The sequence below is a fragment of the Salvelinus namaycush genome, unplaced genomic scaffold (assembly GCF_016432855.1).
Source record: "Salvelinus namaycush isolate Seneca unplaced genomic scaffold, SaNama_1.0 Scaffold467, whole genome shotgun sequence".
Lineage (NCBI taxonomy): Eukaryota > Metazoa > Chordata > Actinopteri > Salmoniformes > Salmonidae > Salvelinus > Salvelinus namaycush.
The window spans coordinates 134,029-145,065 of record NW_024061161.1 but is presented as its reverse complement, the minus strand read 5'-3'; the positions used below and the strand labels follow the sequence as shown (position 1 = coordinate 145,065).

The window sequence follows — 11,037 nt, the reverse complement described above, 5'->3', positions numbered from 1 at the left end:
CTTGAAATGTATTTTTCAAACCTTTGTGACTGCAATGTTTACTGTTCATTTCTAATAGTTTTTTGTTAATATTGTTTTGTCTTCTCGCTTTTGTTTGTTGTTTATATCACTTGCTTTGGCAATATAAACACATGTATTCCATGCAAATAAAACCCATTTGAATTGAAACTGAATTAATGAGAGAGAGAGACAACTGAATACAATTAACTATTAGGGAGATGTCCATTGTTACAAGACAGACAAATTAAAAATATTTTTGGCGAATAAAAGTGGATAGCCAATTATGACTTCTGTCTGCTACGTTTTCACAAAGAGATCCATATGATCATGTTTATGACCAAGTGAGCCACATCGTATCAATATTGTTCACTTTTGTGTGAAATTACATTTTCACGACGGCCCCTTGGGAGATAGCACGCTACGTACGTAGGTGTAGGCGTTATTTTACTTTCAGGAAACTCGGTGGCGAAAAAACAAGAAGGCGGTTGGTAGTCTCGCTATCTGTGTTACACGGAAGATTCGTGGCTAAATCAACGGTTGCTTGTCTTGTGACTTGTGCTGAACTTGAGCGACAGAAATGGAGGAGACCGGGGAAGTTGGTGGCGCCAGTGCGTACGGAGCTTCGCTCGCAGGCGGTAGCTTCGACTTTCTGAAGTTTGCTAAACAACCGCACACTATCGTGCGCTTCTTGAGTTGGGTGAGTTTGACAAGGCAAGGAACACAGAGAGTAATAACTTGAATTACTTATTGACTAAAATGTTTCAAGGAAGTTGAGCACAGAGGATTAACGTTAACACATTGTCTAAGTAACGTTACCTGTCACTTTGTCTTTGTATAATTTCAAACGCAACTGAGCGAACTATGCCGTTTGTGTTAATTGTTGATCTGATCATCCCGAATATATATTTTTACCACAGACAGCCCTTTAATTGCTTATTAGCCAATGTGTTATTGTCGACTCGTATTCCTCTTGATAGATGTATAATGTTACAGCTGATGTCACGACACTGCAAAGTACAGCTGCGGACGTGCGACTGTTGCCAACCGTATTGACAACAACAATCAGGATACTATTGAAGCGATAATGGGTGGGGGCGGGAGTCATTTCCAATTCATTGCATTTTTGTCATGATAAATTGATTCGGCCTAGCTATATGCCTAGGCTACACTTCCAACTAGGCTTACATGGAGCTTCATTGTGTAATATCATGCATATGGACTGACAATGTATTGAAGATGTTACCAACACACCCACACAGACCGAGGGGAACTAACCCCCATGTGATGCCTGTGGCAGCAGCTGCTGCTGTTGTTTAGAAACACGACGCAGAAGTATATATGAGATTTAAAGGATTCACACAGCTTGAACTAGGCTAGCTGAAGTGAAACTTAGTGAACATTGTTTCCATTGTCTGATACAGGTGAGGTTATAGGACAAAGGAAGTAATGGGACAACAGCCTAAAGTAGCCTAAACACATAGACACGTCTGCCTTCTGAGATACCAGGGCCTGTTTGTCCAATAATGACAATCACGCACACAAATTAAACTCTAAGAAAAGTCGTTTTCCCTCGACATTAGGCCTATTCTTTGAAATAGCAAAATACGTGTCATATAAAAGTGAGTGGTAGCAGCACACACTGCCAGCCCATTTTGGTTGGTCAACAGCCATGTTGTAATGTCATGTTGATCCACCAGAAGGCAGCGAGAGGGACTTTCCAAAGAGGAAGAGAGAGAGAGAGGCCCAGTCAGTCTGTGGTCTGATATGACTAGTGGTAGAGATTGTAATTTTAGGGATCTTCCTGGTTTGATTGGTCCATTAGGTTTGAGGAACTCCAAAAAATGTTGTGTGGCTGTGTGTTGCATGTGCGCGCATCGACATCTACTTTTCAGATGCCCCTAGGCCCTGTTCAATAATATCTGACCAAGACCAGATGCCCCTAGGCCCTGTTCAATAATATCTGACCAAGACCAGATGCCCCTAGGCCCTGTTCAATAATATCTGACCAAGACCAGATGCCCCTAGGCCCTGTTCAATAATATCTGACCAAGACCAGATGCCCCTAGGCCCTGTTAAATAATATCTGACCAAGACCAGATGCCCCTAGGCCCTGTTAAATAATATCTGACCAAGACCAGATGCCCCTAGGCCCTGTTAAATATTATCTGACCAAGACCAGATGCCCCTAGGCCCTGTTCAATAATATCTGACCAAGACCAGATGCCCCTAGGCCCTGTTCAATAATATCTGACCAAGACCAGATGCCCCTAGGCCCTGTTCAATAATATCTGACCAAGACCAGATGCCCCTAGGCCCTGTTCAATAATATCTGACCAAGACCAGATGCCCCTAGGCCCTGTTAAATAATATCTGACCAAGACCAGATGCCCCTAGGCCCTGTTCAATAATATCTGACCAAGACCAGATGCCCCTAGGCCCTGTTCAATAATATCTGACCAAGACCAGATGCCCCTAGGCCCTGTTCAATAATATCTGACCAAGACCAGATGCCCCTAAGCCCTGTTCAATAATATCTGACCAAGACCAGATGCCCCTAGGCCCTGTTCAATAATATCTGACCAAGACCAGATGCCCCTAGGCCCTGTTCAATAATATCTGACCAAGACCAGATGCCCCTAGGCCCTGTTCAGTAATATCTGACCAAGACCAGATGCCCCTAGGCCCTGTTCAGTAATATCTAACCTCAGGTCTTGTAGCTAGCTACATACCACCAAGATGTCTGTTGCTCAAACAGTCTCCTCCATACAGAGACATACACTTAACAGATAACACTAGAGCCACACAGTGTAAATTGTCAGTCTAGTTGGTCTATAAGCTTGAGCAGTGTAGCGTACCAACATGTAAACAGTGTAACACAGTAGGGTCTGTGACTCAAATGGCATCCTATTACCTATATAGTGCACTACTTTTGATCAGGGCCCATGGAGCTCTGGTCAAAAGAAGTGCCCTATGTAGTGGATAGGTAGCCATTTGGGACACTACCTAGGTCTGGACAGAATGTGCTGTCTGTCGACACAACCACTTCTCCTCCCTGCTCCCTAACGGTGGGAGCAGAAAGGGGCAGATGGGAGGTAACCCCATCTAGCCCCCCTCCCTCCAGTGCTCTCTCTAGCAGTGTCTTCCAAGGACCCTCTCATATCCAGCGGAACACACACTCGTCATCGCATAGACACACACACACACACACACACACACACACACACACACCATTGTTGTATGACATGGCGTAAGGAAATAACATGTGGGTTATCATCTGTTGGTGCTCTCTCACACTGTTTCCTTTGTTTCTGTCTCTCTTCCATCACTCTTCCTTTCCCTCAGTCAGCAGACTCTCTCTCTGCTGTTGTTGAATTCTCTCTCTCTTCCCTCAGTCAGCATTCTCTCTCTGCTGTTGTTGAATTCTCTCTCTTCCCTCAGTCAGCATTCTCTCTCTGCTGTTGTTGAATTCTCTCTCTTCCCTCAGTCAGCATTCTCTCTCTGCTGTTGTTGAATTCTCTCTCTTCCCTCAGTCAGCATTCTCTCTCTGCTGTTGTTGAATTCTCTCTCTTCCCTCAGTCAGCAGACTCTCTCTCTGCTGTTGTTGAATTCTCTCTCTTCCCTCAGTCAGCAGACTCTCTCTCTGCTGTTGTTGAATTCTCTCTCTTCCCTCAGTCAGCAGACTCTCTCTCTGCTGTTGTTGAATTCTCTCTCTTCCCTCAGTCAGCAGACTCTCTCTCTGCTGTTGTTGAATTCTCTCTCTTCCCTCAGTCAGCAGACTCTCTCTGCTGCTGTTGAATTCTCTCTCTTCCCTCAGTCAGTAGACTCTCTCTCTGCTGTTGTTGAATTCTCTCTCTTCCCTCAGTCAGCAGACTCTCTCTCTGCTGTTGTTGAATTCTCTCTCTTCCCTCAGTCAGCAGACTCTCTCTCTGCTGTTGTTGAATTATCTCTCTTCCCTCAGTCAGCAGACTCTCTCTGCTGTTGTTGAATTCTCTCTCTCTTCCCTCAGTCAGCATTCTCTCTCTCTGCTGTTGTTGAATTCTCTCTCTCTTCCCTCAGTCAGCAGACTCTCTGCTGTTGTTGAATTCTCTCTCTCTTCCCTCAGTCAGCAGACTCTCTGCTGTTGTTGAATTCTCTCTCTTCCCTCAGTCAGCAGACTCTCTCTGCTGTTGAATTATTTCTGTCTCTCTGGCTTTGATCTCTGTTTCTCTCACTTTTCAGTTCTCTCTTTTTGGAACTCCCCAGTAACTATCTGTACCATTCTCTCCCGTTGTCTTTCTTTCACTGGAAAGAAAAACTATTTTGTCTCTCTCTCTTCCATCGCATTCTCAAAGGAAACGCACATTTCTCTCTCTCTCTCTCTCTCTCTCTCTCTCTCTGTCTCACTAATACTTGAAGAGGGAATTGTTGGCATCTCTGGTCACAAGTATGTCAGTGCTGCTGGGTCACATGACGGTGGTGGACCAGTAACAAGACAGAGACTGGAACTGAACTGACTACAGAGGCCTGGGTCCGGTTCATTAGGCACCAAATGGAGAGAGAAACTAGACTAAAACAGGGAGGGACTTCCTGGACTTGTCCAATAAGAAGTGTTCATTTTTGTTTTCAGTTGTAAAAGGTTTTCTGTTGTCCTAATGAACACGCCCCTGGTGTTGGCATCAGGCCCTAGTTTTTCTGTTTTCACAGTCGTTGGAATAGAAAAAGGGAGAGCATAAGTGGATGGCGTCGCCTGTTAGAATATCTTCCAGAAGACCTCTCATTGTATGTTTCTACTGGCCCCATCGTTGATAGATGACTGGATGGAGAAATAAGGCCCCGTCGTTAATAGATGACTGGACGGAGAAATAAGGCCCCGTCGTTGATAGATGACTGGATGGAGAAATAAGGCCCCGTCGTTAATAGATGACTGGATGGAGAAATAAGGCCCTGTCGTTGATAGATGACTGGATGGAGAAATAAGGCCCCGTCGTTAATAGATGACTGGACGGAGAAATAAGGCCCCGTCGTTGATAGATGACTGGATGGAGAAATAAGGCCCCGTCGTTGATAGATGGCTGGATGGAGAAACAAGGCCCCGTCGTTGAGGGATGGAGAAACAAGGCCCCGTCGTTGAGGGATGGAGAAACAAGGCCCCGTCGTTGATAGATGGCTGGATGGAGAAACAAGGCCCCGTCGTTGAGGGATGGAGAAACAAGGCCCCGTCGTTGAGGGATGGAGAAACAAGGCCCCGTCGTTGAGGGATGGAGAAACAAGGCCCCGTCGTTGAGGGATGGAGAAACAAGGCCCCGTCGTTGAGGGATGGAGAAATAAGGCCCCGTCGTTGATAGACGACTAGATGGATAAATAAACATGCAGATCACAGTCAAAACAGTCAAATTGAAACGTTCCTCTCTTCCCCTTCTTAGATTTTTTCCATCGTGGTCTTCTCCTGCATCACGGCGGAGGGATTTGTCAACAATCCGCACAGCCCCTACGCGCATTGCGTCTTCAACCAGAATGACTCGGCGTGTCACTACGCTGTGGGCATCGGTATCATAGGTAAGTAGTCTAGTGGTTCTGGGTTACAGGTTCTAATCCCAGGGCTGACTGAGAAAATGGTGTTGGGTGAAGTTGCCCCAATGCGGATCTTGGGACAGTTAAGCATTTCCCCCACTAATAGTTAGGATTGGGGAGGGGAAGCTGATCCTAGATCTGTACCTAGGGGAAACCACCCTTGAGTGGGAAAAATCTGGTCGGGGCCGGGCAGCAAACAGGATCAGAGATGGCATCTCCCGCCGTTGTGCCCTGGGTTCAGATAACAGAAAAATAATTGTTTGTGTCTCTGTGACAATCGACAATAGAAGGTATCTCTTTATGCAGAGCTATGGTGTAGTGGTAACATCTCATAAAACGACTCCCCTCAGGAGACTGGGGTTGATTCCTTGTCTCATAATACGACTCCCCGCAGGAGACTGGGGTTGATTCCTTGTCTCATAATACGACTCCCCGCAGGAGACGGGTTGATTCCTTGTCTCATAATACGACTCCCCGCAGGAGACTGGGGTTGATTCCTTGTCTCATAATACGACTCCCCTCAGGAGACTGGGGTTGATTCCTTGTCTCATAATACGACTCCCCGCAGGAGACTGGGGTTGATTTCTTGTCTCATAATACGACTCCCCGCAGGAGACTGGGGTTGATTCCTTGTCTCATAATACGACTCCCCGCAGGAGACGGGTTGATTCCTTGTCTCATAATACGACTCCCCGCAGGAGACGGGTTGATTCCTTGTCTCATAATACGACTCCCCTCAGGAGACTGGGGTTGATTCCTTGTCTCATAATACGACTCCCCGCAGGAGACTGGGGTTGATTCCTTGGCTCATAATACGACTCCCCGCAGGAGACTGGGGTTGATTCCTTGGCTCATAATACGACTCCCCGCAGGAGACGGGTTGATTCCTTGGCTCATAATACGACTCCCCGCAGGAGACTGGGGTTCAGTCTTTGTCTCATAATACGACTCCCCGCAGGAGACTGGGGTTCAAACCCTGCGTCCTTCTTACTGTTTCTCCAACTTGCCTGACTCCCCACCTCATTTCCTTACAGTCTCAATAAAGTGTTAAAATATATATATTTATAAAGTATCTCTTTATTTCTCTAGCCTTCCTGGCCTGTTTTTTCTTTCTCTTATTGGACGCCTACATGCCGCTGATGAGCAACGCAAAGGAGAGGAAGTACGCTGTCATGGCCGACCTGGGATTCTCAGGTGAGGAGGGGGTAAGGGGAGGTGTGTGTGAACCTAGGGTTGTGGTGTGAGGAAAGAGCTTCCAGGCACCTGGGTCTTGTTCATCATAGCACCACATGGAAGAAAACGGACTGAAACGGGGAGGGACTGCCTGGAACGTACAATAAGAAACGCTTATATATATTTTTTCATTGATTAAAGGTTTCATAACATTTTCAGTTGTGTTCCCTAATGAACGTGACCCTGTAGGTAGTTGTAGTGTAAATAAGTATATTCCTTGTTTCTTGTCTGTTTGTATCAGGTGTGTGGACGTTCCTGTGGTTCGTGTGTTTCTGCCTCCTGGCTAGCCAATGGAGTCGTACGCTTGATGTCAGTGGATTCCCCCAGGACGCCGCCCGCGCCACCATCGCCTTCTCTTTCTTCTCTATTGCCACCTGGGTGAGGAGGACTGTCACTACAGCTACAGCTGCCTCACCTTTACTACAGCTACAGCTGCCTTACTGCCTCTCCTTTACTACAGCTACAGCTGCCTCTCCTTTACTACAGCTACAGCTGCCTCTCCTTTACTACAGCTACAGCTGCCTCTCCTTTACTACAGCTACAGCTGCCTCTCCTTTACTACAGCTACAGCTGCCTTACTGCCTCTCCTTTACTACAGCTACAGCTGCCTCTCCTTTACTACAGCTACAGCTGCCTCTCCTTTACTACAGCTACAGCTGCCTCTCCTTTACTACAGCTACAGCTGCCTCTCCTTTACTACAGCTACAGCTGCCTCTCCTTTACTACAGCTACAGCTGCCTCTCCTTTACTACAGCTACAGCTGCCTCTCCTTTACTACAGCTACAGCTGCCTTACTGCCTCTCCTTTACTACAGCTACAGCTGCCTTACTGCCTCTCCTTTACTACAGCTACAGCCGCCTTACTGCCTCTCCTTTACTACAGCTACACTATGGCCTGGTCATACCTTCACCACACTGACTGACTTATTATTTCATGAATTGATTTATTAATTGACCCCTCTTTGTGTCTACAACAGGGAATCCTAACCTACTTCGCTTTGGGGAGATATCGCCGTGGTGTTGCCGATGTCACCCAGAGCATCTACGCTGAGCCTCCGCCGGAGCAGCACACCCCTTACCCTCCGACCTACGCCCCCTCGGCCTACACCCCCACCACCTACTCCCCGTACCCTTCCAGCGCACCAGACGACTTCCAACAACCCCCCTTCACCCCCAGCACCATCACCACCACCCAACCCCAGGGGGACTACCAACCCCCCAACTACTGAGGGGCTCCGCGGTGAAGTTTCCCCTAGGTGCAGATCTAGGATCAGCTTCACTTCCCCCATTCCTAACCTTAACCATTAGTGGGGGAAATGCAAGATCTGACCCAAGATCAGTGTCTAGGCCAAGGGGCAATTTCACCGAACTATTACTGGGATAGAATTATGGAGAAAGGAAGAGTGGAAGCTCCTTATCACCAGACCTGGGTTCAAATACTATTTGAAATATTTGTTTTGCTTTTGTCTGTCTGGAGTGCAAGGTGGGTGGAGTTTGCACTCTGTCAACTTTTACATTGGTTTAATTTGCAACAGGGAAACTGGATGAAAGCACAGACCGATAATGGTTTTAAATAGTGTTTGAACACAGGTCTGCTTACTACTAGTTCAGTGGATGATGTGGTTAAAGGGAGACTTCTACCCTGAGACAGGGGTGCAGCTGAGGGGCAGGGGCAAAAGTCAGAGCCTGGTCACGTGACACGGGAGACTGGAGGTCACATGATTTGGGATATGCGAAAAACGGCCGATGAGAGCTCTCGTGGGAGGGGCAAGTGCTTGCTTTAGCTAATCAGTGTGCTTGTCTCCCCCTCTCTGTTCAGAACTCTAGTCCCCTGCTTCTGTGTTCCAGAAGGAAGGAGAATGTGTATCTGTCAGAGGAGGCTGGTGGGGGGAAGCTATAGGAAGACCTGCTCATTGTAATGGCTGGAATGGAATAAATGGAACGGTATCAAATATGGAAACCACATGTTTGACTCGGTTCCATTTATTTCATTCCAGCCGTTAGTGAGCCGGTCCTCCTATAGCTTCCTCCCACCAGCCTCCTCTGGTGTCTGTACATACTAGATATTCATAGTTGAACCGCCAATTCTTTGAATGGCTGTAGTGTGTTTTTTAAAAACATTTTATCTTTTTGTTTTCAATTTAGCACAATTATCTTGATGACACGCAAGCACAGTGTTTTATTCAATGTCAAAAAAGTGTGTTTATTTAATTGACCAGTGTATCGTGAGACTACTGAATTCTACAGCATAAGCCAAATGCCCAAGAAAGCCTTATTATTAATGTCCTATGTATAAACTGCTGGGCTTTTGTCCCACTTCAGGAGCCGTAGACAGACTTTTGTTGTGTCCCAAATGGCACCCAATTCCCTTTATAGTGCACTACTTTTGATCAAGACCCATAAGGCTCTGGTCAAAAGTAGTGCACTATATATAGGGTGTCATTTAGGATACACATACAAGTCCTTTTTCATAACTCTTAAATCCTGTCTATCTGATAACAGTCAAGGTAAAGCCATAAAAAGCCTAAAGAAAAAAACACATTAAAGCGCTCATTAAATCACACGTTGAAAACACAAGGCTTGTTTGCTCAACTGATCTGTGTAATATGCATGTTCCTATCTAGTCATTATGTATTGAGTTTTCAGTCATCTTTTATATGTCTACTGTCCACAAAAACTATAGCAACTGGAGGGGTTGAAACCCGGCTGTAACCAGGAGATAAATTTGAGTCCCAATTCTCCAATCTTCTCCCAAAGTGTGCACTGCACTGGCCTACTTTTTCCCCTGTGGCTTTGACAATGGTGGAAACTCCCTCCAGCCAATCCTTACACCAGTGCTTTTAGAACCATGTGCACTGGAAAAGGGTGGAGAATCGGAACATAAGTCTTCCACTGCCGCTACATAAAGCCATCTATGGTTTGTATTACTTTGTGGGTTTCCTATCAGTCTTTCTGAGTCTGAGACCACTCCCTGCTTTGTACTACTAAAGGTAAAAGTATAGTAATTCATGAATAAATCCTCTTACTGCCAAGACTGACTTCAGGAACCTCAGTGCAGCAGCTGGGTCATGTTCATTAGGCACCAAATGGAAGAGAAACCGGCTACATATGAACATTAACAAACACACAATTACCAAACTTCAGAAGCTATTTTAAATACATTTTCTTGGTCCTAGTGTCATTAGATGTTCAGAGAACATTGAGGGGAGTTACTGCTTTCAAAACAAGTAAAACAGTTGGAAGGTTTTCATCAGGAAAATGCTTAGTTTGTTTTTCCATTGCAAAAAGTTTTGCTGTGGTGTGCACTAATGAACACGATCAAGAGCTGTGGCTGTATAGCTCCGGTCCACCAAGGTCCAAGTGTGCTTTGGCACTTCATAGATTACTACTTCAAATCATCTGACTGACTTTAAATGTAAATCATACAGGACTAACTTAAGCACTTGATAACAATACAATACTTGGGATTTCATCAATTGCTTCTTTAAAGTGGCAGTCTGCAGATACATTTTTGGTTGTATTAATGATATGTACCAATTGATTCTTGAAGAATAGAACTTTATAAATGCCTCATGAGGTTAGTTCAATTGCTGTACCCCATCATTTACTCCCATGTTTGTGAACAAAGTAAATGTAAACAAACACTATTTAGCCTCAAGATGGTTAACTATAATTCTGATATCATGGATGGTCAGTCCTCGTATACATAACTATGAGTTTCAGCCCTATCCCTCAGCTTTTTACTGAAACGGGTGGAGAGACGATTTGTTATTGTTTCAACTGCTGATTGGCGTTTTAAAGGACAAGACTGAAAACAGTAGAATCCATTGAAGAATGGCTTCTATGGACATGTTATGCACTTCTCCTTAACAAGAACCCTGGTATACTTTGTTGACGGTGCCTTAGACGTACTGTATGTAATGTTGACACCATGGTGACCTTGAGTCCACCATAGACAAGCATAGATGTACATATTCACATATAGATGTGTGTAGGTAAATATAGACACACACATAGATAAGTTGTATATAAACACATCATAGGAGTCCACTTGGCCAAAGGGAAGACCTCACTGACTGTGTCCAAAATGGCACCCTATTCCCTATATAGAGCACTACACTGTACGGGCCCTAGTCTAACGTTGTGCACTACATAGGGATTAGGGTGCCATTTGGGACACAGTGGTGTATTTATTAAATATGAGTGATGCTACTTTGCAAGGCTAGTAGTGGAAACATTTTGGGAGGGTAGAAAC

The 11,037-nt window shown here is 45.4% G+C and overlaps 1 protein-coding gene across 1 annotated transcript; it reads left to right on the top strand.

The window, feature by feature from the left end:
* The first annotated feature begins 457 nt into the window (after positions 1 to 457).
* LOC120041438 (synaptogyrin-2-like) lies at positions 458 to 9,714 on the top strand. The gene is made up of 5 exons (XM_038986394.1): positions 458 to 697; positions 5,403 to 5,535; positions 6,640 to 6,744; positions 7,025 to 7,161; positions 7,760 to 9,714. The coding sequence occupies exons 1-5, from the start codon at positions 578 to 580 to the stop codon at positions 8,009 to 8,011; spliced, it is 747 nt and encodes a 248-aa protein (XP_038842322.1). The 5' UTR covers positions 458 to 577; the 3' UTR covers positions 8,012 to 9,714.
* Positions 9,715 to 11,037: the final 1,323 nt, after the last annotated feature.